We start from the raw sequence: 27,956 nt of genomic DNA on the forward strand, positions 1-27,956 counted from the left end.
AACAAGTATACTGCAAAGGGGAAAGACGACGATAACATAAATCAATATAATGTGGAGAAAGATTTTGTGTTTTACGTATACCTTTTCGAATGGAAATCGGAAGATCGGACTCGGGTTGTAGGATCAGATTCGGTGATGGAGGAGGCATCAAAGGAGAGTCTTCAATGACCTCAGGGACATGTATGACCTCAGGGACAGGTATGACTTCAGGGACAGGGACGACAGGCGTTGTGTGACGATGCTGATATGTTTGAAGTGGACGAGAAGTGGGTGGGTCAGAAGCCCTATACTGGTGGGGGATAATGGTAGGCGGGACATTAGTAACTGCCGGAAAATGTGTGAGAGTACTTTCTTGAATGGGTTCTGGAGTTACGTGACTGGACTCAAAATATGGAACCGACTCGAAGAAGGTAACATCGGTCGATACTAGGTATCGTTGTAGAGTATGTGAATAACAACGATAACCTTTTTTGGATCGATGATAACCAAGAAAGACACACTTTAGTGATCGAGCTGAGAGTTTATCAACACCAGGAGAGAGACTGTGTACAAAACATGTGGACCCGAAGACCCGGGGAGGAATTGGGTGAAGTGGGGAATTGGGAAAAAGGATTGAATGAGGGATTTTATTGTTAAGGACGATGAAGGCATCCGATTTATAAGGTACATGTTGTTAGCACAACATCCCCCCAAAACCGAAATGGAACATTACCATGGAGAAGTAGGATCCGAATGGTTTCTACAAGATGCCAATTTTTGCGTTCGGCTACCCCATTTTGTTGAGGTGTGTAAGGGCAAGATGTTTGATAGAGAATACCATTACATGACATAAAATTCTGAAATTGTTGGGATAAATATTCACGGGCATTGTCACTTCTTAAGGTACGGATAAACACACCGAATTGAGTTCTTATTTCTTGATAGAATTGTTCAAAAATAGAAAATAATTCAGATCTATTCTTCATTAAATATAATCACGTGCAACATGAAAAATCATCAATAAAGGTGACAAAATACCTAGACTCAAGAGTAGAGACAGTACGCGAGGGACCCCAAACATCGGTGTGAACTAAAGCAAAAGGGAACGAAGCTCGTTTATTGACTCGATTGGGAAATTGATCACATGTGTGTTTTCCTAGCTGACATGACTCACAATGTAAATTAGATACCTTCAATAAATTTGGCACCAACTTATGTAGTTTGGAAAGACTGGGATTACCTAACTGAGCATGTATAGTGAGTGGAGAATCTTTGACCGAGCATGTTTGAGATGGCACTGAGAGGTAATAAAGGCCTTGAGACTCACATTCGACACCAATCGTCTGTCCCGAACTCCGATCCCGCATGGTAACATTATTGTTAGTGAAGGTGACACTACAATCAAGGGAACAAGTTAAACGACTGACTGAAAGTAAATTAAATGGACAATTAGGTACTTAGAGGATAGAAGTAACCGAGAGAGAAGGTAGAATTTGAACAGTACCAATCCCTTCAGATCGGGTTTGAGAACCATTGGTAGAAGTTATAGTAGGTAAGAAACTGGATGTAGAGAGGGAAGAGAAAATATTTTTATTACCGGTAACATGATCAGACGCACCAGAATCAAGGACCCAAGATCCAAGAGAAGATGATTGAGAAAGACAAGCAGATGAATTACCAGTGTGTGCTACCGAAGCAGTAGAATCTAAGTTCTGATCATTTTGATACCACCTGAGGAAATCATCGTAGTTTGGCGTAAAGTTATAAGGAGTAGCCATTAGTACCGGATCTGAAACAATTGCACTATGGAGAATGGAGCAGTGGGAAAATTGTCGGGATTGACCATCGACCGTGCTGAGGTTTCTGCCGATGAAAAGTGGGAAATGGTTGGATCGAAAGAGGCGCTTCTGTTGGTAGGTTACCGGAGAATTTTGAAAAGTGAGGGAAAACCGGACTGATGACACGATTTGCAAAAAAATAAAAATTCTCACCGGAAGACAGTGGGTCAACCGGGTAAAGCACGACGAAGAAAAAATTGCCTCTTATCAGGCTCTATATACCATGTTGAAATACAAGATACTAAGAGACATTTGAATAAACTGTGTGTTTTGAAAAGCATTAAAGAGACTTTATTATATAGAGATAGATTATAACTAACTACATGATATAGTCGATGTGAGACTATTCGATATACAAATATTCTTAATATTATATTTACAAATATCAACAATAATAATGAGCCGTTTCGAGAATATTGCACTGATCATGACCTTACTTTTCGTTTATCTTGTCCTCATAAAATAGGAAAGCGGAACGCAAAATAAGAACCATTAACAATATGATACGCACTATGATAGCTCACTATTTCGTTTCCACATTATTTTGGTATCATGCTCTTCACATGGCATCTTATCTTTGAAACATTATTTCCTATCAAATACTTCAAATCAGTCACCAACATAACTCTTATATCACCAAATCCAAAATTGTGATTTTTTATTTTCAAAAAATTATCCGAATTTTCCAAAATTTCTGATAAAAAAACATTGATTTCCAATTTTTTTTTTTTGGAGAAATATCATAATTTTCAAAAAAATTGGCATGAAATTTTTTTATTACACTACATTTTTTAAAATTTTCGATAGTGTTACATTTTTTTTTTACTTATTGAATATTCTTTTTTGCCCCATTTTGTTTATTAAATGTGAGACATATATCATATTTATCAAAAAGTCAGTATGTTAATATATATATATATATATATATATATATATATATATATATATATATATATATATATATATATATAGAGAGAGAGAGAGAGAGAGAGAGAGAGAGAGAGAGAGAGAGAGAGGAGAGAGAGAGAGAGAGAGAGAGAGAGAGAGAGAGAGAGAGAGAGAAGAGAGAGAGAGAGAGAGAGAGAGAGAGAGAGAGAGAGAGAGAGAGAGAGGAGAGAGAGAGAGAGAGAGAGAGAGAGAGAGAGAGAGAGAGAGAGAGAGAGAGAGAGAAGAGAGAGAGAGAGAGAGAGAGAGAGAGAGAAGAGAGAGAGAGAGAGAGAGAGAGAGAGAGGAGAGAGAGAGATTAATTACTATATACTGTTAGTGTAAAAAGATTTACACTGTCAATTCATCACCATCACCCGTTTGCATTACTTTATAGGATTTTTAAATAAAAATCAAACTTATTTCAATATCCAACATCTAAAATTAACTGACGGTGTAAAATCCTTTTACAGTGTCAATGTATTTCAATTAAATCCATATATATATATATATATATATATATATATATATATATATATATATATATATATATATATATATATATATATATATATATATATATATATATATATTTTTTATATATTTATTTATTTATTTTATTTTTTAAAATCGATAAAAATTCATACCGATAATTTAAAATTTTATATTGGAAATTTGATGAATTGTCAAAAAATTTGAATGAATTATAAAAAATTTGATTAATCACAAAAAATTTTTAAATGAATTATCAAAAACTTCATTCAACTTTTGACTCAAATTTATCCAAAGATAATTTAAAAATTAAAAATATATGAAATGTAAGTTTAAATGGTTAAATCTTCAAGACTTAGACAAGATGGAGAGAGACCACAAATCCATTAAAACTATTGCATGTCTTCAATTTTTTTCACCAACATTTTTTTAGTCCCCTTCAGTACTATTTACGTTTTTTTATCATCCCTATAAAAGAATGCGACATTTTTCGCTCCTCCAAATTTTATCTTCACCCATTAAATACAAAGTTTGATTCCTCCGCAATAAATGAGCTCAAAGTTTTAATTTTAGGTTCAGATTTTCATTTTTTTTTTCAAAATGCTAAGGACATTCAAAATGACATGATTATGAAGACTGAATACCACTTGAGATCATATATTAGTACAGACCTAAATTATTTGACTACACCCTAATTTCTTTAAGATTTTACAATCTCTATATTACATCTCCAGTAATTGAAACTGTTATGCTTCAGTCCCCTCAATTTCCTCAACAGCCTCCTCAATAGATGTTTGAATAATCAATATCCTGTTTTTTTTTTGTTTCTTTCTGAACTTGACGTCCAAGTCCCTTTGAGGACTCTCAACTAGGTCACTGTCCAAATGAAGCTGCTATTTAAAAAATGCATAAACAAAATATTCATTAAAATTAAAACCAGAAACTGCATAATCTATTTATATAATATTTTTGTTGCCAGTGACTACTTAAAGATGCAAATTCCCAATGAGAGTAGACAGTAGGAATGAACGATCACAAAACTTGAAATTACATCTGCGTAGTCACTAAAGTGCATTGACTAGAACAGGCAACAATGGTTTCACTTTCACTTATAAAAATGCTATCAAACATTCTAAATCTTGACATTGGCCCAAAGCTTCAGAGCTACGCAATTCTTGGCTTCTTGGTACTGCAGCCGGGACACTTGTATTGCTTGATGTGTTCAGCCTTAGCAGGAGTAATTTTAACACATTTACCATGGAACCATCTCTCGCACATATCACAACAGATCCAGAACTCATCAGTGCCATAATTATCACCACAAGCACCACAGGTTGCACCTTGTTCATCATCTTCTTCATCATCATCATCTTCTTCTCCACTGTCATCCTCTTCTTTGGGCGGTGCAGACATCTTCACACCCTTGGTCTGAGACTCAGACTGGCGGGACTGTTAAAAGGATGCATCCAAACAGAAAAACACAAGTGAATTTTCATGCATGCGGTGATAGAAACAGAAAATAAGAATATGAAATGGAATACTGCATACCTTTCCACTTGATTTGAATTTGCTATTGCTACCATTGTTGTGAGCAGGCAGTTGGTGTTGGTCCTTTGCTATCTTAGCAGATCCTGTTGCGAGCTCAAAGATAGTTGGCAGCTCATTTATCATCTGAAAAAGCCTTTTCCTGTAAATATCCATTTGAGCCAAAATTAGAAGAAACTCTCAAATATTATATCACATACAAAACTTCGAGCTCAACATCATTCATCAGATTTCTAGCAATATATATTTTCTTGTTGAGGCTTCTTGAGGAATGTTGCTTTTTCATTTTAGTTTTCTTGACCTGCCCTATCCCAATTATCTAGCAAAAGAAATGTCATATATATCCCCCAATCCTTTAGTTTATATATAGTATCTGAATGCACTACCATTTTAGATATTCAACGGAGTCTTTGCCAACTGTATAGGGAAAAGGGATCAAATGTCAACTGTATGGCGGAAAAGGGATCCAATGGGAGACTCAAAGTATATATCTCAAAAATTATGGGTTAAAGTTGGTGAATATGTTACGTGCAAATGCAAGATAAGGCTGCCAACAATAGACCTATAATGGGTCCAACCCTTCCCTGGACCCTGCCAAGATAGGAGCTTTGTAGCACAAGGTTGCCCTCCTTCAACTGCCGATAGAATACTTTTAAGCACTTTCAAGACTCCCAATGAAGTTACACAATCTAGTGAAATGCAATGATAACATTCAAAATATCACATACCCATACTAGATATGTATCAGCTATACCACTAATTAGACATCTAAAAGCTGATATACCAGTAAAGAATGCATTATTTCAAGGCCATCGTGGCATTAGGCTATGTTATATCTCAATGTTAACTCTCAAAATTTTCCTTTGTCCTCTAACTTTCAAGCATTAATAAATTCTGTTACTTGTAGTGATGAAGACGCCCATTTCCCTGTTCTAAGATCTTAAGACTCAACAGTAAAACTTAGTGTTATTCCCATTGACTACTAGGTGAATGAAAAAACAGTAAAACTTCACCCTTTGAACCCATCCTAAATATTTTTTTCACAGAAGATCATTAAGAAAATATACAATATCACACAATCAAATGATTGAGTTATTTCATTCAAGAGACAATTTTAGAATAAAGCTATATAATATTCGTTAAATTGAAATGAGGAATTACATCCATACTAAAAACCTACATCGCCAGTTACCACATACAAACTAAAAGATACTAAATGGAGATTTAGGAATTATAACAGCCGCATCCAAGAAAAGTGAAAAATTATGTTTAGTTAAGACATTGATCAGGTGCATATTACCGAACTCCAAAGTTATAATACTTTGATAAACAAGTTTAAACCTCATAAAATTCTAAGGTCCAGGACTTCAAAGCAAAATATGACAGCTGGTGAAAGATAAAGACTGAAAGTAGAAAAAAATTACAGATTTTTGACAAGCATTACAAATTTTATAAACCAAACAACAAAGGCTTTTTCCACTAGGCGGGCCACTTACACGAATCAAACAACACCGTAATATCTTTTCATGAATTAAGTCCAATGATAGACCATGTAACTCTAAATTTCTCTAAACGATTTGACCAAAAGTTTTTCTTATATCCCTCTACCTCTAAGCATCAGAATGAGACCATCCTCCAATTGGTCTGCCCTTTTAATTGGTGAGTCCTTGGGTCTTCTTCACACATCCCCAAAACATTTAAGGCAAGAACCTACCATCTATTCTACACTCAAAACAACTCAAGGCAAGACTATACCATCTTTCCTAATCTTATGGAACCACTCGTCTATTGTAACATTATCAGGGAGAAAAGTTAATTGGACAGTAAAAAATATATAGTCTTTGCACAGAATGGACTAATGCAGGATCATTATATTTTTAAACCTCTAGCAGTGTGAGAACAAAACATTAAAGAGCAAGTAACTTACACAAAGCATAAACCTTAAGACGTGGGAAAGAATGTGCATCAGAAAGACATGTGCCATGTTGATTTTTGTGTTATAAGTGAAACATAATCCATAAGTTTCTCAACAGGGGGGTGGGGGGATTACTACTCGATCATAAGTATACTACTAAGCAATAAAAACATTGTATAACTTCCAATGTTTCATGCTTGTTTACAGATTTAATAAATTATTGAGAAGCAAAATAAAAAACAAAAAATTAAAATTAGCAGTCTGGCACAAACAGAAAGTACATTGCAAATTTCAAATAGATTAAACTGACAAAACTTAATGCAAATGTTGTGCACTGCTGGAAATGAATGATTCTCAACAGCCTATATGTATCAAAGAAGTTCAAAACTAGCAGGTCTAAGTCAAACACTTGAAGGAAAAATAAAAATCAAGGATGGAAAGAAGTTGAGAGTTATATAAGAATGAAAAAGCAATTTCTAGGGTTTATAGACTTGACAGTTTTTGCATGGGTATAACAGAGAACAGAAATTCTTACCTTTCATTCTTACCGAATCCAAAGCGAGCACCAAAATAGAAAGCAACAGCAAGCAGCCATGAGTCACTGTGAACTGCAACCAGTGATAACCAGTCCTTCTCTTGCATGCCATCCCTAGCAAAGTTTATACCTAACGCTGGCTCGGGAAGTTCGGGAGGCACTTCTTCAACAGGCAAATTCACTTCCCATGTTTCATTTGGATATCCATATAAGCACAAATTCTCTTTGTCTGCAATTGTCAATGAGAAGAGTATAATGTTACCAAAAAACAGCACTTCAAATAATCACTTTTTCAGGGTTGTTCCTATTTGAGAGAGATTATAGAGGCAAATTATGTAAACCACTTCTATAAAATATAACCATTCAAATCTTTCTAACTTAAATGATTAAGCAACAATTTCAGAGACATAGTTAGTTTACTAACAAAAAATATATCTGCAAAGATGCAATACAACCAACAATTTATCCTTGTCCTCTTCCTTTCAGACCAATTATCACTCACTCTTGTACGAACTTCCAAACATAACAAAGCCAAGGAGAAAAACAACAGGCCATTAAGTTTTTTGGATACAGTGACAGCCAATCAAACTAGTAGAAGTGACAGATGTACTGGTGATATTAATCACCCAAAAATATATACGGCTGAATTGCAAATAAGAAGAGAAAACAAAATGACAGTTAGTTAAAGTTCACCATCAACAGAAGTTCTAACATTCTACTACAAGCATTTACGAAACATAACTTCCCCAGTGTCATGGATAGCTTAAGGCCAAAACTCTACCATTTCAAACTCCAAAACACACATCAATCACAAATTGGCCGTAGCAGTTAGCAAAAAAAAAAGCGCCACTACAATCTGCCATGGCCACAATTTGACAACACCAAACAGTTCATTATAAAACTATAAACCTAATCCATGTGACGAAGTTTTGTCAGAATGTACATGATCGAAACAAGAGAAAAGTAACAGTGTATTTTGACAAATGTTTGAAAGTGAAACTTGGAATCCCTAATTCCGTGAATAACGTAATTTCACTTACAGCGCCGCATAGCATAAAAAAAATGCAATTATACACAGTGAAGTAAAGTCGAACACTCGGCGTGCATGAATAACAGCAAAAACTGGGTATGAATTGTCAAAAGCACAAAAATGAAAGTCTTGAATTAATTAATTCCACAATTATCAAAAGCATAGACACACAGTGAAAGTGAAGAAGAAGAAGAAGAAGAATGAACTAACCGGGATCGCAGAGCTGGTAAAACTTTTCAACGTCTGAAACAACAACAACAACAACAACGATTGAGTGAAAAAGAAGAAGCAGTAGTAGGTAGAGAGAGAGAGAGAGAGAGTGACCAACCAGTAGTTAGGGCTTTGATCAAACCAGCGCGTCTACCCTTATAATCGCTGAAAACTTCTTCAACAGTTCGAGGTACTGGGTGAGGTATTCCTTCCATTTTCTCTTTCAATTTCAATTTCAATTTCAATTTCAATTATATATACTACTATAACTCTACTTTTTCTACTACTACGGTACCTATATTTTCGTTTCTTTTTCTTACCTTACCTAGGGTTTTATTATTTTTCTTTTTGTCTTTTCTTCTATTCTAAATTAAATTAATTCAAATGGAAAACGGTGTTTGTGTTCTTGTGTTTATCCGAATGATGAATAATAAGGCGACGCACGCAATGTAAGGGAAACTAAACTACTCATCGTGCTATCACTTTTTTATTAAATTAAATAATAAAATATTACATTCAATTCAATTCAATATGGATTTTTAAAAAGGGTTGACGATGTAAACCCAACTGTGTTCCAAGGATAATAACGTAATACTTCTTCCCCTTCCAAAAAGAAAATACTCCCCATCTTACTACTAAATAGAAAAATTTATTTTTTTTATTCAATAATTAAGCTAACTGATTTATATTTTGTTTAAAATATTTGCTTATTTAATAAATTTAAAAAATAATTTTTTTATAAATTAAATTAAATTAAATTTTTATTTTGAATCCGCTTAGGTAATAACATATAAACATCAATTATAAAGATGTAAAATTTGAAATTGTGATGTCTCACTTATTCATTCTTTAAGACTAAATTACTTGATTCAAAATAAATAGTATAAGATTAATTATGAAAAATAATACTAATTAATTAACTTAATTAACTATACAAAGAAGTACATCCCATCTTCAAATTTTAAATTATTTTAAATTATTTTATCTTATCATTTTAAACGTAGTTTTGTTTTTGATACAGCAACGTAGTTAATTTTATATGATAGAGACAAATAATAATTTATTATAAAATTATTTTTATTGATATAAAAAAATATAATATTAAAAGAGTAGAATGGTAATATAGTAATATGTACTTTTAAAAAAATACATGGGTGTGCATGTTCCGTCTACGAGAATAGGGAGATTTAAAGGCTTTAATAAGTATATTAGACATATATGATGAGGTTATTTCACATTTGCGAGTACCCATGTACGGTGGTTTTAAGTGGATATGATTTCCTCCCTTTATCTCTCGGAGGGATAGGGTATTTATATAATTCCTGATTCCTAGGGCTTTCTTGGAAAAGGTTGTCGTCCACCCGGTCAAAAGGTGGACCGTTGAATTCTTATTTCCAAAGGATACGTGGGTCAGTAGCTATCTTGATTTTTCCGTTATGCAAGACACGTCTTATCCATGTTTCTTCATCCCAGGGGCGAGAAAAATGTAAGGGCGAGGCGGTACCTCCCTTCGTGCGACCCTACATCGTCGCTCCCTTTCATATGACGATCCCAAGATGTCGTCCTAGGCAGGTTATTCGCGAATATAACATTATGCAGTCCCTCAGATACGAGTCCTCCGACAGAAGGCGAAGTGTTTTTCACCCTCGGTTAGCGGGACTACTCCAAGGACTGACATTTTCCCTTATGAGGCTTTTGTCGGCCCTCAGGAATTCAAGCATTTACAGATTTACCGCCACTCGGCATGGTCGATGAGGCGTTAATTCCCTCAAACGGGATGTATCTTTTTTAGGCGGGATTTCCATCGAACCCTCTAGCAAGACTTGACACCAAGTCTGTAACAACCCAATTTTTAGTATTTATTTATTATACTATTATTACTTATGTGGAGTGTTAATTAATTATTTAGTTGATAGGGGATATCATGAATAATTGAATTAATTAACTTGGTGGATATATGGTGTTAGTTTAATTTATTTGAATTAAATAGAGATATTTAAATATTAGGTCTTATTGGGCCTATTAATTAAATTAGAAGCATAATGACTTAAGCCCAAATAGAATACTAATATAAATAGTAAGAGGTGAGGAGAGTGAGAAATAGGATTCACTTGATCATTGAAGGCAATAGAGAAAGAGGAGAGGAAAAGTAAAGAGAAGCTAGGGTTTCCATCAAATTGAAGAGGTAAGGGGGGAATCCTTATTATTATGGGTTAGTATGATCGGGTCAAGGGGTAGGAACATGGTTAGGTTGAAATCCTTAAATTGCATGTTTTGGAATTGTTAGGTTTTGATGAGTGTTCTTAATTTATGGTGATTTGATTGGGTTAAAACTGTAAATTAATGTCATATATTTAGAGTATTGTATGAGTCATAATTTTCTGAACGTGTAGCTTCTAACGGAATTGAAATCGGAGGTCCAAAAGTCCTCTAACGATGAAAAACGCAGAAAATTCTGCATGCTGTTTTACAGTAACCGGTTACCCACCGAGCGTTAACCGGTTACTTGCTTAAAAATCTGCATTCTGTTAAACTGAGTAACGGGTTACCCACCGAGCGTTAACCGGTTACTTGCTTAAAAATCTGTTAATTCTGTTTTCCAGTAACGGGTTACTCACTGAGCGTTAACCGGTTACCACTGTTGAAAAATGAAAAATTGAGATTTTAAATGCTGTATTTATTTTGAAATGCAATCTAAGTGTGTGTAGTTGATAATTAGCCTATATTTGTGAATGATATACTGTTATGAATGTGTACATGTACCATTGTTGGATTGTGAATGATATATTGTTATGAATGTTTATATGTACCATTGGTGGATTGTGAATGATATATTATTATGAATGTGTATATGTACCATTGGTGGATTGTGAATGATATATTGTTATGAATGTGTTTATGTACCATTGGTGGATTGTGAATGATATATTGTTATGAATGTGTATATGTACCATTGGTGGATTGTGAATGATATATTGTTATGAATGTGTATATGTACCATTGGTGGATTGTGAATGATATATTGTTATGAATGTGTATATGTACCATTGGTGTATGATTCATAGAGTTAAATTATGGTGATATGTGGAATGTTAAGATGGTAAAGATGATCTTAATTGCATATGTAGTGGTATTTGTACATTCATTCATGGCATGGTCGGCTTCATTGTGGAAGCGGTGAAACTGTGGGTTCACATGGTAATAGACGTTGATCCTTAATTGGAAATAGGCGTAGCAGACGTTGATCCTTAATTGGAAATAGGCGTGGTAAATAGACGTTGATCCTTAATTGGAAATAGGCGTAGCAGACGTTGATCCTTAATTGGAAATAGGCGTGGTAAATAGACGTTGATCCTTAATTGGAAATAGGCGTTGCAGACGTTGATCCTTAATTGGAAATAGACGTGGTGGCTTGGATTCTAGATATTGAATCGGCAAGCGGTGAAACGTTGGGTTCACATTATGGTACCACATGCATAAAGTCACATGTCATGCATTGAGTCACACTAGAGTTATGTGATAATTGAATGTTTGCATTGATGTGATTGTGATGTGTGTATGAGATATGGTAATTGAATTTGATGATGTTTGGAGTTATGTGATAATTGAATGTTTGCATTGATGCGATTGTGATGTGTGTATGAGATATGGTAATTGAATTTGATGATGTTTGGATACATAACTTGACTGAATATGTGATTATGTGATAATTGTAGCTATGTGTATATTTGAGAATATAATATTGGATTTGAATATTATACTCCTTGAGTTTTTATGTGTGATTGAAACATGTGAAATAAATGTTGGTTAATATTATTTACATGGTTATATGAAGTGTGATGAATTCCTTTAATTGTCGATTTAATCATTATGCTTGATTAATACTTCTTCATAATGATTTGAATTCTCACCATTTCTGTTTGAATGTTACCTTTACATGGGTATCGTGCAGCTACTGTGGAGTAGTATTGCTGAAGTAAGTGAACGGTAGCACTCGAGGTTAGTTGGAGAGCTTCAGTGCTTTGTTTTAGAGACTAAGTAGTGAGTCAATGCCCTGGTCATGTAACACTGGGTAGATTAGTAGTATTGAATACATGTCTTATTTGGATATGGTTTTATTTTATCCTGAAGAGATTTTGAGAGATGATCATGGTATGGGACATGGATCATTTGATGAAATGCATGGATATTCGTTATTTTTCGCTGTGAACGCATATGCTTGAATATTCATGATAATTGAAATGTGTTATTTTAAATGACCAGGTGTATTGTATATTGATGATGAATGATGTTGGGTTTTGAAAGCTCTTAGTTTTTGAAAACGTCGATGTGACGCCCTTTTGTTAATATGCGTGCTTATTTACTCTGATTATATATTAAGTATTTTGGGGTAGAAAAAAGGGTGTTACAAAGTCTACGAGGCTTGATATATGTTGCACCCTTTAGGCGTGTTTTTTGGAGGTAATCTCACCCGAGGAGATACTGAATCCCTCAGGCGAAAACTTTATCAACTCTGGGAATTCTAAGTCCCTCAAAGGTTGTATCATATGGCCCGATTGGGGAGATGTTGAGTCCCTCGGGCGAGAACTTTATCAATTATGGGAATTCTAAGTCCCTTAAAGGTTGTATTTGTGAAGTCAAACTTCTCTATGATGAATGTTTTTTATGAAGACAAAACTCCAAGCAACAAAAAGGCAAAGATTTTATTCAATGATAAAGCATCTTGATTCAAGAAGTTAAGTTTTTCACTTCAAGAAGGTATAATGAGAATACTTATATTCGCTAAAGTCTTATATGCTCAAGTATTCATATGGCTATTGCATAATTTTTAATAGTGCATGGAAAATGTCTTAGAATCATATTTCTCATTTTCAATATGGGTAAATCGATTTACCTATAAGGGAAATCGATTTACCACTGAAGCTTTCATATTTTTTAAAAGCAAAATTAATTTTTTCACTTAGGTAAATCGATTTACCACTTAGGGAAATCGATTTACCACTGGAGCATTACTTTTCCAGAAGCGAAATTTTAAGTTTTTTTAACTAGGTAAATCGATTTACCTCTTAGGGAAATCGATTTACCACTGAAAGATTTTGAAAATTTTTAAACGTTGCAACAAGGTAATCGATTTACCCATTATGTAAATCGATTTACCACTGTGCGTTTCTGAAAAATCAGTGGTTGTTCATACACCTCTTCATGCACCATTTCATGGAATATTTTCAATTCATCTTTGACAATTGTTCATGATTCTTTCAGAATATTACCATGTTTCATTTGAGGTGTTATGTGCATATAAATACATGGTCTTTCAAATTCAAATTTCACCTCTTCCAATCAATCTCTTAGAATTTTCAGAATTCACACTTATTGTTTTAAATCTTCATTCAAGATATTTTCATATCATTCAAAACAGAAAATTCTTGAGCAATCTAATATCTTTGTTTTGTGAATTATTTTCATTGGAAGAGAAAATTAAGCAAATTGATATATCACTTTGAGTGATCATTATACTACAAACTTTACATTCAAACCATTATTGTAATCCATGTCTTATTTATTTTTTAGTTGTTAAAAAATAATATTGTGTGTTTTGTAAACACCTTGCTGTCCAGGATTGTTGGAAGCAAGAGAGTTGAGTTTGAGAGGATTGTTCTCATATCAACTTGGTGAGTCACAAGAGGTTGTTCTTGGTGATTATGTCTGTCGTGTACAAGTCATAACAAATAGTGAAATCTCTTTCATGTTGAAAGGGGACTGGAGTACTCTCGATCTGTGAGGGGAACCAGGATATTTCTTCGTGTTCTTTATCTTTCCGCACTTTACCGTTCATCGCTTAACATAACCAGAAAAGAAAGAACAAAGTTTTTCATAAACCGAAAAAAATGTTCAAAGATCCTAATTCACCCCCCTCTTAGGCGCTACTCAACTAACAATATCATGTGGCCCGACTGAGGAGGCGTTGAGTATCTCATGGCCTTTTATCCTTTTAGGTTGGACTTCTATCTAGCACTCTAGCAATACTTGTCACCAAGTCTCTAGTGCTTGATATAGGTCACGCACATTAGGCGTGGTTTTTGGAAGCGATCTCGCTCGAGGAGATATTGAGTCCCTTAGGCGAGAGCTTTATCAACCCTAGGAATATCGGGTATAACCCGGAAGGGCAGACAGAATCTCTCTGTTGAAGTTTAGTCGTGTGATTGGATCGAGAGGCGGCAAGGATCTTCACGTGGAAATCTGGCGTATTCATATTTCCTTGAGAGGCCACAAGGATCTTCTGATGGAAGTCCAACATATTCATATTGCAATGTGAGGCGGCAAGGATCTTCCCGTGAAAGTCTAAAATATTCATATTACCATGGGAGGCGGTAAGAATCTTCCCATGGAAGTCCATCATATTCATATTGCCCTGAAAGACGATAAAGATCTTCCCGTGGAAGTCTAGCATATTCATATTATCATAGGAGGCGGCATGTAACATCCTACTTCCCGACTCAATAATTAATAAATAAAATATAATTCTATTCAAGTAGAATGTCACTTCACAATCCAAGAAGTCTTAATATTACTTCATTTAATCAAAAATATAGTCTAAATAGCGAAATTAATAAAAGTATGGCATCTATTGCCTCAACAAATCATCCACACCAAAAGTGGTTCAATAATCACTTTAAATTAAAAGATACGTAATAGAATAAAATACAGAAAATAGCTTGTTCCCCGGTGTTATGTATCAGAGCAACTCCACTAGTAGGCTCGACCAATAGCAACATGAGATACATCTCCAACTACTAAGGTACCTGATTGTCTGTACTCAGAGAGAGCACATACACAACAAACACAAAAGGGGTGAGAAATCCATTCATATAATAAATGGTGTATAATAATTAAGAGGGTAATATTTATACATATAAATCATATTCATTCACAATCACATTCTCACCATAATAAATGTACAAGCACAACATGATTATAATGCAATGAGACCCGACAATATTACATGATGCATGTGGTACCAATTATCATCAACGGCTCATCATACGAACTTGATTCCCCCTTAAGAATCCCGAGCTCCCCCTTATGAGTTCCGGATAAGTCTTTCGTCCTCCTTCGGACCTACAACTTATCTCTTTTAACATATCAACAATGAATGCATGGCATTGTAATAATGAAATTAACACAACAATTACAATAATATTTAGTGATCAACAATCGATCACACAATTGCAACCATGCATAATGCAATTCACCCTTCTTGACTGCCATCAATATAATCAAACACACCCTCTCAATCATTCACAACACATCAAATAATTTGTCAATATGGACCTCGTCCATATTTGTCACATCATACACTTCTTGTCCACATGTTACCGACCTCTAATAAAATCGTTAAAAATATTATATCTCGGAAACAAAGTTATAGCTCTCTGTTTCAGCTACCCATCTCTTCAAACTCCGTCCTAAAATGATTTACGATTTGAAAGTTATGATCAAAACCGTGCACGAAGGCGTTACCAGAAAGTTGTTGTTTTACTAAAATTTCCAGCACGATTTTCATTTTCTCCAACCCCAAAAATGTCAACAAATTCATCACAAAAAATATTTTATCCTTGAAACAAAGTTACGGTCTTCTGTTTCAGCTACCTAACACTTCAAACCCCATCCAAAAATGATTTACGAGATGAAAGTTATGATCAAAACCGTGCACGAAGGCGTTACCAAAAAGTTGTTGTTTTTCTTAAATTTTCAACACGATTTTCATCTTCTCCACCCCCCAAAACTTCCATGAAATCATCACCAAAAATATTTTATCCTTGAAACAAAGTTATAGTCTTCTATTTCAGCTATCCTACGCTTCAAACTCTGTCCAAAATGATTTACGAGTTGAAAGTTATGATCAAAAACGTGCATGAACGCATTACCAAAAAGTTGTTATTTTTCTAAAATTTTCAGCATGATTTTCATCTTCTTCAACCCCAAAAACGTCCATGAAATCAGCATCAAAAATATTTCATGGTTTTAAACTCAATCATAAACATATCAATATCAATCACTACTTATATTCATATAATCACACCAATAAATTCACAATTTCATACCCTGCCATCATCATAATCATCATCCCAGACCTTTAACATACAACAAACATAAAATTCAGCAACAATTCAAAATTCATCATCAACAGATATCAATTATTATAGTCATAACAATTACAATTTATTTTGTTGTATCCCAAATTTTGATCACCATTCTCCTAACCTAAATTTAGATCACTAACATGTCTAGAGCCTGTTTAAGTCATATGGTCAATCTCGATGACCTAAAAAGTCAAAGAAGTTCATTTTGACTTTTTTGATCCATCTTGATCAACTGTTAATTTCGGACAGTCCCGGTCTACTTTAACATAATATTCTATTTTTAGAGCCTTTAGTTATTAAGATTAATTAGGTTAATACTATTGAATTAGTTAGATATTTATTAATTAATTTATATGTTTATAAACCCATTGGATTTTTATTAATTTATACTTAAATTAATAAAATATTAAATAATTAGCTAATTTAATCAGATTTTCGAATATTTATAGTTAGGAGTTAATTAGATATATTATTTTTAAAACTAATTGAGTTTTTAGTAGTTTATAATTAAGTTAATATTGACGACATTGTAAATTAATTAGGATAAGGAGTTAATTAGTTAATTAGTTAATTAAGTCGATTATATTATATATTATTTGTTAATGGGTTGGCCCAGAGGCTGGCCAAGCCAAGCCCAAGTTCACTTCAACTGGGTCAACACGGGACCCAAGTCCAAACCAATTGGGTCAAATGACCCAAATCCATCAGTAAACCAGGTCAAACCCATGACCCAGATTACTCCATCATTCCCCAATTCCCATTTTTCTTTCTATAAACCCTAAATCATGCGCAAATGAAAACAGGGTGAATAAAAAAGGTGCAATTTCAAATAAATCAGAAACTTCTATTATTAGAATTCAAATTCATTACAAGATTATAATTTACAAATAAAATTGGTCCGAATACATTTACAAATCCAAAAACCCTACAATACATATCAAAACTAAATTCAATCAAATTACAAACTTCTTAAAATGCAATCTAATTAAATTACAAGACCCTAGTTTAATCTATAAATAACCTAAAAGAAAATCAAAAAAGGGGAGGAAGAAGAAAAGGAGAAAAATTAAGAACCCTAAAGTTGTTGTTGTGATCCATAAGCACTCACATAAAGCTCCACTTGAATTTTGATGATTAGGGTTTTCACATTGAAACCCTAAGTCATCTGAGCTTGGCCACCATCGTACCTCGCAGACAAAGAGGAATTCGAAAAGAATAACCGAAAAGAGAGGGGAAAGCATTCAAACTAAAACAACATCACCTTTTTTTAAGTTCGAGGAAAAGCTCATCTCTGTAGGTTGGTAACTTATCCTCTTGGTTCTTTATGCATCATAGTGATCACACCTTCTTTGCTTATGTATTATATGTGTGTATTGTTTATGTTTGGTTTATGTTTGATGAATTTTGAATAAGGTTTAGGGTTAACATAATAGGATTTGGGGGATTTAGGGTTGGAATTCTTGGGTTTGATCTTTGGGTTTAAGGGTTCGATTTGTGTTCAGAATGTTAGGGTCTTGGGTTTAGGATGAGTTTGGTTTGGATTCGGGGTGGTTTAGGGTAGTTTTGGGTAACCTTAGGGTTTAGGGCAAAGGTTAAAGATGAAGTTCATCATGTTCATGAAGAACATGATGAACATATGAAGGTTATGGGTAGGGTGATATGGAGGAGGATGTAGGCGTATGAATGTTGCTAGGGTTTCTAGGGGTGAGTAAGGGTTAGGGTTCTTAGGTTGATAAGTTAGAGTTAGGGTTCATCCAAATGGGTTAATGTTCTTGGGTTTCTGGGTTCGAAATGGTTAGGGTTAATCCATAAAAGGTAAGGGTTAATCCATAAAAGGTTAGGGTTCTAGGGTTCAAAAGGGATTTCTTAATTTATGGTTGAATGTTTGAAGATCTCGATTGAGCTTTAACCAGAGATCTCGACTATAGAATGGTGTTTAGGGCGGTTAAAGGTGGTCAAATGGTGGCTCGGAGAGGAAAGGGTAAAGAGAGGTGAGAGCGGAGATAGAAGAGAAGAGAGAAGTGAGAGTTAGAGAGAGAAAGAGAAGAAGAAAATGAGAGTTTCTGAATGAAACTCTCTTTTATATCTCCTTTATGGCACACCTGATCAGAGACATGTGGCCCCTTGATAACCACATGATTAGCTGACTTGGACTCATCCTGTATAGGTATGCATTGTATGCTCCTTAGTTTACTTTGAACATCAACCATTGATCTTTTTTACCTGGACCAAGTATGTTAATCTGACGCATGTAAAATGGATTCCTTGTGATCCCATTAGATTAATCCAATGGCTCAAAGAGAGAGTCAGCCTTTGACTCACCTTTCTATTATCGGTATACATGGAGATCACAAGGATCCCATTAGATTAATCCAGTTGCTCTTCACCCTCCCCCCCTTTCACCAGCCGAATAATGACGTGATTTTAGGTGCGTTCGGAGATGCATCTTCGGACGCATGTAGGGCATTTTCAGGTTTTCAAGGGTGTGAGAGGCACCACCAAGGATGGAAAAAACATTTCTCAAACAACTATAGTATTTATAAATCTAGCTCAAGCATGGGCTATTAAATTGAAGTTTGGAGCATTTAACCCGTCACCCCCATTTAATCCTGGCACCCCACAAATTCAATGAATTGGCTATATTAACCTTGTAAAATTTTCAATCATTTATCAAAATCCACTCAGAATTTGCACAAATTACAAAACCTTCAGAGCCATACCGAAAGTTTCACATTTTTATCGGAAATCTTGAAAAAAGTAAGGTTTTTTACCAGAAATTTTGAAATTTTTGGGACAATCCTTTAAATTTTTATTGAGAAATTCAGATATTTTTACATGCATTTGAGCCGAAAAAATTCAGAATTCTTGTTCCTCGTATTTATTCATAGCATGGTACCAGGAAATTTATAATTTCCGATAGTTCAAAAAAGTTGGAATTTTATCGGAAATTTTAGAATTTTCAGTGATATGTAGGAAATTTCGAAACTGGCGGTATTTCAATGTTTTTTTTTTGCATTTTTTTTTTCATTTTACAGTGAGGTATAGAGGAAAAGACGAAACCATTGCAGGAAAAACCATAGATAGAGCGACAACCTAGGCTAGGGCTGCTAAGGTACGGTCTTCCCAACTATGGACTGAACGAGTAGCCGAGGCAAAGTCTTCCCAACTACAGTCTACTAGATGATTCTGGACGTTTCATCATCTTAATTATGTCGTCAACAGATCTTGAAATCTTCACATCTATCTCGATCGATCCCTAAGTTAGTCTACGCTAAAATGATCTCACATATCGTCCAATCTTCATCGATCATCAACTCAATAAGGTTGTATTTCACCTTTCCATAAGTATCAATCTGATCTTCATGAAACTCGATCTTTCTCACCTTTCTATTATTGGTATACATGGAGCCGTCTGGATGTCAAAACTCTATAAGAGGTGCAACTATGTTGAAATACACTTCTGTTTTAAAATGGAGGAAGACATAATTTGAGATGTTTTTCTCAACAACATAGGACTCTTATTTATACAACTTTGAATTTATTGTAGACCACACAAAACAGTCGATGCAATCACAACCGTACAATCCTATAGGTTGAAAATCTTATAAAATTAAATTACCAGAAATTTCATATTGATTGAAATTTCCGATATAAGATGATATTTTTTTAAAATACCGGTAAAATTTCAAACGTACCAAAAATATTTGAAAAATCTCATATTAACATATATTAGAAATTATGAACACACAACTAAAAATTTAATCTAATCGAAAATTTGGATTACCTTAAAAAAAATATATTTTGTACACATATTTGAATCTAATTTTGAGCTGAAAAACTTTTGAAATTGTGAAATAAAATGGGTCTCGGGTATAAAAGAGAGGGAAATAAAAGTGTGGGCCGGGTATAAAAGAGGGGAACTTATTTTAGTCCTCATTTTGTTTCATTTAAAGGAGAAATAAAAGTTTAAAAATAACTATAGGAGGACTAAAACTCCCCAAAGCTATTTTTACAATAGCTAGGGGTGTTAGAGACAGATATTCTGGGAACACCCGAAAAATAAGTTCTATTTTGAAGACTTTCTTAACACTAGAGGAGAAATTGGAAAAAAATATATATACTACTTTTTTGGTCTCTCTTCTCTCACTCTCTTGTACTACTACTTCTCAGGCGAACCAAACAGAAGAGATTCTGAAAGTGAAACCGAACGAGTTTCCATTGAAACCAACCCGCCACACGCCACACGCCACACGCCACACGCCACTTGTTTGATAAAATGCTTCAAAGTGAGAGCCACACATCTTAACTCTCACACCAACCTATGTCTAATTCTAATCTCTTCCTTTTCTTCTGGACACGCACCCGCAGGAGTTTCTGCACCAACATCACCAACAAGCCTCCACCACCCTTCGATTTCACCAAAACTCCAATCTCTCGTCTCCCCACCGTCATCATTCTTGGCCGACCTAACGTCGGAAAATCCGCACTCTTCAACCGCCTCATTCGCAGAAGAGAAGCTCTTGTTTACAACACTCCCGACGATCATGTCACACGCGACATTCGTGAAGGTGTTGCAAAATTAGGTCACTTGCGTTTCAGAGTTTTGGACTCTGCTGGTTTAGAAGCTGAAGCCACTTCTGGTTCCATTCTTCACAGAACTGCTTCATTCACTGCTAATGTATTGGCAACTTCTCACTCTTTACTCTTCCTCACTGATGCAAGAGCTGGACTTCATCCTCTTGATCAGGAAGTTGGAAAATGGTTGCGCAGAAATGCACCTCAAATTAAACCTATTCTTGTTATGAATAAATCTGAGTCATTGTTTGATGCTGATGACTCTCTTGCGTCTGCTGCTAATGAAATGTCTCGGTTAGGGTTTGGGGATCCTATTGCTATATCTGCTGAGACTGGTTTGGGTATGCATGACTTGTTTTTGTCTCTTAAGCCTGTCTTGGAGGATTACATGGTTAGTCTCTTCAATGGTAAGTAAGCAAGCCCCAATTTACAATACCTTTTTCGTGGAAGTTGATAAAACTATAATTGCAATGTTATTTTATGCTAACTTATTGTATGATTCATGAAAATTCTGTCTTTTTGGGGCCATGGAAGAGGGGTTTGGTAATACAATTATTTGTTGATAGTTTGTTTGTGATTATACCTAGAGAAGAAGGGTTGTAAGAGTTTGCAGTTATCAACATTGAGTTCACTTTTGTGTTGCTGTCTGATATTTTCTTTTTATTCTGCTTTCAATTGTTACTCATTCTAGATGAAAGTGCTAGGGAGGATAGCTGCAGTGATGAGACTAGTTCCCCTGAGGCTGACGAAAGCAAACTGCCGTTGCAGTTAGCAATTGTAGGACGCCCCAATGTTGGTAAGTCAACCTTACTGAATACTTTGTTGCAAGAAGACCGTGTTCTTGTGGGTCCTGAAGCTGGTTTGACTCGAGATGCAATCAGAACTCAGTTTGAATTTCAAGGAAGAACAATTTATCTGGTACGTTTTGGTTTTGGACGTCTGGTAGTATTGATAGAGTTAGAAACTGACATATCTAAAGGAATGTATCTTGTAGGAGGAAAACATAGTAGTTACTTGTTTCTCTACCCTTCAAATTAGATATTATTGCCACACATTTCTTTTCCAATTTGTGCATTCCTTCAAGTGCTGCTGTTTATTTGCTGCATGTGACCAGTGTTGTCGATGGCAGACGGAGGTCCATGGTTGAGAAAGCGGATTATGGTAGAAAACCCCGCAATATCGCCCGATTATGGTCAATATTTGATAACACTGATGTAGCCCCTCGACAATATGCAAGTCTTGTCTTTAAAGTTTATAATGCTTTTTATATACATCATCAGAGGAAGTACTGCAAATTTGGTCTTGTAATTCTAAGCATGATAAGCTTATAACCAACTTGCTATAGTTCTGATTTTCCTTAGTTTTAAATCTCTATTCTTGATGTGCATATTTAATTGTCAACCATACTGCTTCATGGATGTAAGCATCCAAATTACTCCATTTTGATTGAAGTTACTTTATTTATCATATTGAACAAGGTTCACTATCTTTAGGAGAGACTGTGCACTCTCTAATTTCCTTGGCTATTTTGTTTACTATTCTCTTCTATATTAATCATTTCATCTTCTAGAACTCAATACTCAATATCACCTGCATACATGCTTGTATTAAGCTTAAGTACTCTGAATATTTCCTTGTTCCTGTTTATTATTTTATTGGTGTCGATCAGTTAGTGTCAAAGCTCTTAGTTCAATGAACTTGGATGGTTAGTACACTAGCCGCGATGGAGTCTCAAATATAGTTTGGAGAGAAGCTCGTTGTAATGGAGCAATGAGAGCCAAACCCAGTTGAACTGGTCCAGTGGCTCTTGATGGGGTAGAGCGCAGAGTACACCGGAGGTTGTTCCAAACAATGAAATACTACAAATTGCTATGTCAAGGAGAGATCCATGGAAGTAGAGTGGACGCGAGTTGAGCATTCAAAACACCCTCACCAATAAGATGTAGCGGAGTTCTTTTGGGTAAAAGCTCCCCTCTATCTTAAGGTCATAAAGGACAAAGCTCAAGGTCTCAATCATTTTTAGGGACAATCTTATGATTGGATCACTTGAGTGGAGCAATATTTCATGCTAAGCTAAATGGTAGATGCTGAGATATTGGATGTTGCATAAGTCACTGTAGAGGACAGAGCATTGAATCGGTACCTTGGTGGGAGGAACAACCGCCTTCACTCAGCTGGGAGCAATTTAAGGATAATGTGATATAAGGATTTTATTTTTCAACTAGAGTTGGTTTCAAATCTCTTTGGACGCATAAGTCACTGTAGAGGACAGAGCATTGAATCGGTACCTTGGTGGGAGGAGCAACCGCCTTCACTCAGCTGGGAGCAATTTAAGGATAATGTGATATAAGGATTTTATTTTTCAACTAGAGTTGGTTTCAAATCCCTTTGGACTCCTACTGGGCATTAGATGAATCAGTATCGTTATGGAGCACCATGAGAAGTTTAAGGTAGATTCAACACCATTGAGGATGAGGAATGCAGACAAAGAAAGGAGGATTTGCATCGAATGAAAAAGCGGGACTGAATGATACAGAGTTAAGGAGTTTTCTTCTTTAAAGGCTACTGCAAAAGGGATTTTGAGAAAACTAGGTCATTTATACAAAGGCCTAATTATGGAAGTAAGGGTTCAGTGGAGCGGAAATCTCCGGATGGACAAAGTAAAGACGAAGAGATAAGTGGGGGCAAAAACTCTCTCAAGCTGAATTGTATGAGAGAAGTAAAAAGGGATATGTTTTAAGTGTAGAGAGAATGGAGACCTCAGGATGTGTTCAATCAAGTTTAAGTACTACCAACTGCCTATGATGGAGGACATGGAGGAAAGATAAGGAATTAGAAGACAAGACACTCATAAAGAGGGATCGGTGTTATCAAGTGCTGCCATGGTGTTTCATGATAGAAATAAAGTCTTAAAATACTGTAATTTTGGCATACCCTATAGCCCGCCATCCACAACTGATAACGCAAAGAAGGATTGACTTCCAATCAATCTTTTAAAACTTAGGTAGAGTCAGACAAAGACAAATGTTACTGTTTGCAGATTGGTAAATTGTTGGGTAATCAACAACATCATTTCCTGAAAATTAATCGAGGTATTGAATCTTATGGCTGAGGAGGACACAGGTGAAGATTATGGGAGTTCTTAAGATGGAAATTAAGCAGTATCTGTTCATATTTGATTTGAGGGGTGCAAATGTAATCTTAGGGATGGATTGGTTAACTAGTTTAGTGGATATTGTGGCTAGTTTCATAAATTTAGCCATTGAATAGGAGAAGGGAGGGAGTAAGTTGGTTTTAAGTAGAGATCCTTCCCTTTGTTAAATACAATTCTCTTAGAGAACCATGATCAGTGCCGTGTAAGATGAAGTAGATGGATATTATATATAGTGACAACGGCTAGGAAAAGAAAAAAGATTAACAACTTTTATTTAAGAAAATTGATGTTGATTTGAAAGAATTTACTTGCATTTCTTAGGAACCCAACGGGTTTCCTTTAAGGAAAGAGCAGAATCATGCCATCAATCTCAAATTGAGAGAATGTGGGGATGCAATGCCTGGGAATTGTGACCAAGTTAGAGAATGGGAAAAGGTCTCCACAAGTAACTGGTGAGCTGTCAGTAAGGCATATAGTGGATTAAGGGTATATAGGATATGTGAATTGGGAAAGAGATTTTTAAATTAGGCGTGACACTTTTGGAAAATATATGTTGGCAGGAGGACTTGATATCTCTGATTGCCTATGCCTAGGCTTTTCTGTTTCTTCTTTCTTCTGCATTCATCTTTTAATTTTCAAGAACCCAGGACCTGATTTCACCTTCATACAGGCCTGAAGTTCATTAAACTGTAGTGAGTTTTTCCTTAAAAATTTTCAGTACCTATTATAAGCTAAAAGCTAACATTTAATGTTGAAACTCCGGTTACATTCTTAAATTTTTATCTTGTTTTACTGTCATTCAGGTTGATACTGCCGGCTGGTTACAGAGGACAAAACTGGAGAAAGGAGCATCATCCTTGAGCATTATGCAATCAAGAAAGAGTCTACTCCGGGCTCATATAATTGCTTTGGTACTAGATGCAGACGAGGTATGCTGCATATGTTGCATGTTCAGACAATAGTGCTAAGATGTGATATTATCAACATTTGTTTTAGCATGCTAAATTTATATGTCATGGCGTTTATTGTTCTAATTTAGTTCACACGTTTCTAATAATTAAACACAAGTGTGGGTCAATCAAAATGTAATTGTATTATTGTTCTAGTAATTCATTTATCTGGTGGAAATTTTGAATTTGATACGTAGAATTTTGGATTTTGCTGATTGTTTTCCCAAATACTTTTTCATTAAGACTCAAACATTTCTAGGGTGGTTTGTTCTCTCTTGCTGATAGAAACATATGTCTTGCTTTAGTCCCATAGGTTTGCCCCTTAAATGAAGTTATCTTGTCCATTATATGAAGTGAAGTATGTGTTTGTGTTTGTGACACCATCTTTTAAAAACACTATCTATCAGAAAGGTCTTTCCTTCCTAACTTCAAGGTGTCAACTAGATATTTAATCTTCTGTTATGAGATTTTTATTGGAAAATCTATGCTGACCAGATAGTAAATGCTAAACGAAGTATGAAACATGCTGAAGTAGTTATAGCCAGACGAGCCGTGGAAGAGGGACGTGGTCTGGTTGTGATTGTGAACAAGATGGACCTTCTAAGGGGCAAAGACAAATCATCATCCTATGAGCAGATTATGGAGGTTGTTCAAAAAGAAATTCAGACAGTTATACCTCAGGTTTGCTATGTAGTTATGAGCTTAACATTGTCTAGAAGTTCAATAAATTGGACTATTTACTATACATGATGTTTAAACTCTTACCTTTTTCAAAGTAGACGCCAAAATTATGTATTTGGACATGATATTTAGAATAGATATATTTCAAATTGAAAAAAAGAAAAAAGAAAATCGTATGAGGTTATCGATTTATCATACAATCCTCAACATCTTCTTTCTTTGCTTTAAGTGAATGAATAACAAACTCTACCCATTGTTTGTATTGTGATTTTGCATTGGCAATTTTCAACAGGTTACCGGAATCCCAGTATTATTCATTTCAGCATTAGAAGGAAGGGGCCGGACAACCGTCTTGCATCAAGTCATTGATACATATGAAAAATGGTGTACAAGATTATCTACAGCTCGTCTTAACCGTTGGTTGCAAAAGGTATTAACTACTTCCATTACTACTTTGTGTGAAGAGTATATCGTGCAATCAGTAGTAACTATTCTTTCTCCTGGTTGTTTTGGATCAGGTTATGAGCAGGCATTCTTGGAAAGACCAGGCAGCACAGCCTAAGATCAAGTATTTCACTCAGGTTAAGGCTCGACCACCTACATTTGTTGCGTTTGTGCGTGGGAAGGCCCGACTTTCTGATACAGACATCAGGTTCTTAACGAAGTCCTTGAAAGATGACTTCGATTTGGGTGGAATTCCTATACGAATAATGCAACGCGCTATCGCTAAGAAAGATGGCAGTGGAACTACCAAGAGTTTCCATTCAGTAGGCAGAGTGGCTGAAAGAATTAAGTCCGACAAGAGAGAGAGAGGCGACTTAGTTGAATCAAAGGCATGACCGTCACTTCATCATGCACAAATTGCAAGAGGGAGCTTAGTTTCCATATTTTGGAAGCTCCAAACAAGTGTTTGACCGAAGAAAATATTTCACTTCTGCTGGTGCCTCCTGACTATGCTTGCCGCAAACAAAATCACGAGCAAACAGGCTCTTAGACACCTGGTTTTATCTTTAGTGCATAAACTTGACCTGGAATTCTTGAACCACATGTGATATGATTTAAGCGCAATTTCTAATGTGCTGAACTTGTATATACATAAAACTAGAACTAGTGTATGATGATGTGTTGGTTTTAGTTATATCTACAATAGTATCTCATGCCATGAGATAATAGAAATATTCTTATGTATTTGATAACAAAATTATTGAACAAAACATACAAAAATTGGAAGTTGATATTTTGGCGTACCTAGTTCTCTATAATCTAGAAAGTGGTTCATGTCACAATTTTGAATAGTTAAGTGAGTATATATTTTAAAGCTTTAAATTATGGGTAATGTTAACGTGTGTCCTAGAGACACAAGATAAGAATTAAAGAAAGTAATTTTGTGTTGGAAATTGTCCATTGATTTTAATAAAGATATAAAATTAATTTTATAATTGGTTTTTTCAATACAATTTTTTTAAAAGCGGGTATCTTATCTTGTGTCCTTAGGACACAAGTTAGCATTATCCTTAAATTATTAGGGCCTTATCCTTAAATTATCAGGGGCCTGTTTGAATCACTTTTGATTTTTGATTTTTAAAATCTATTTGAAAAACTATTTTTGAGAAAAAAATGAAAAGTAATTCGTTTGGTAACTCAATTTTTGAAAAAATGAAAAGTAATTCGTTTGGTAACTCAATTTTTGAAAACAGCTTTAAAAATTAAGAACTAACAAAATTATGTTTGATAGTATAATTTGTAAAAACTGTTTTTAGTAATATAATAAAATAGTTAAAATCTATTTTATTATATTAAATAATTATATTAAAAAATAATCACGATATCTCTTTTGGAGATATAGAAATCGGCTAATATAGATTTAAATTTATTAAAATGATTTTTTTAATTAATAATTAAATATACAAATCACCTAATGAGATGCATAAAAATTAAATTTAAGTGTTAATTTGAATATATATATATATATATATATATATAT

The 27,956-nt window shown here is 34.8% G+C and overlaps 2 protein-coding genes across 2 annotated transcripts; one reads left to right on the forward strand and one right to left on the reverse strand.

Annotated features, from left to right (window-relative positions):
* Positions 1-4,163: 4,163 nt before the first annotated feature.
* LOC127138254 (PHD finger protein Alfin1) lies at positions 4,164-8,903 on the reverse strand. Its single transcript, XM_051064660.1, is given in 6 exon segments — positions 4,164-4,413; positions 4,416-4,682; positions 4,782-4,920; positions 7,229-7,457; positions 8,469-8,501; positions 8,587-8,903. Coding segments are annotated over 6 exon segments (813 nt in total). The 5' UTR covers positions 8,684-8,903; the 3' UTR covers positions 4,164-4,365.
* Positions 8,904-20,593: 11,690 nt separating this feature from the next.
* LOC127138255 (uncharacterized) lies at positions 20,594-27,219 on the forward strand. The gene is made up of 6 exons (XM_051064661.1): positions 20,594-21,594; positions 21,879-22,105; positions 25,145-25,270; positions 25,787-25,972; positions 26,265-26,402; positions 26,491-27,219. Exons 1-6 carry the CDS (start codon positions 20,934-20,936, stop codon positions 26,809-26,811), a joined length of 1,659 nt encoding a protein of 552 aa, XP_050920618.1. The 5' UTR covers positions 20,594-20,933; the 3' UTR covers positions 26,812-27,219.
* The last annotated feature ends 737 nt before the right edge of the window (positions 27,220-27,956 follow it).

Source organism: Lathyrus oleraceus, chromosome 4 (assembly GCF_024323335.1).
Source record: "Lathyrus oleraceus cultivar Zhongwan6 chromosome 4, CAAS_Psat_ZW6_1.0, whole genome shotgun sequence".
NCBI lineage: Eukaryota > Viridiplantae > Streptophyta > Magnoliopsida > Fabales > Fabaceae > Lathyrus > Lathyrus oleraceus.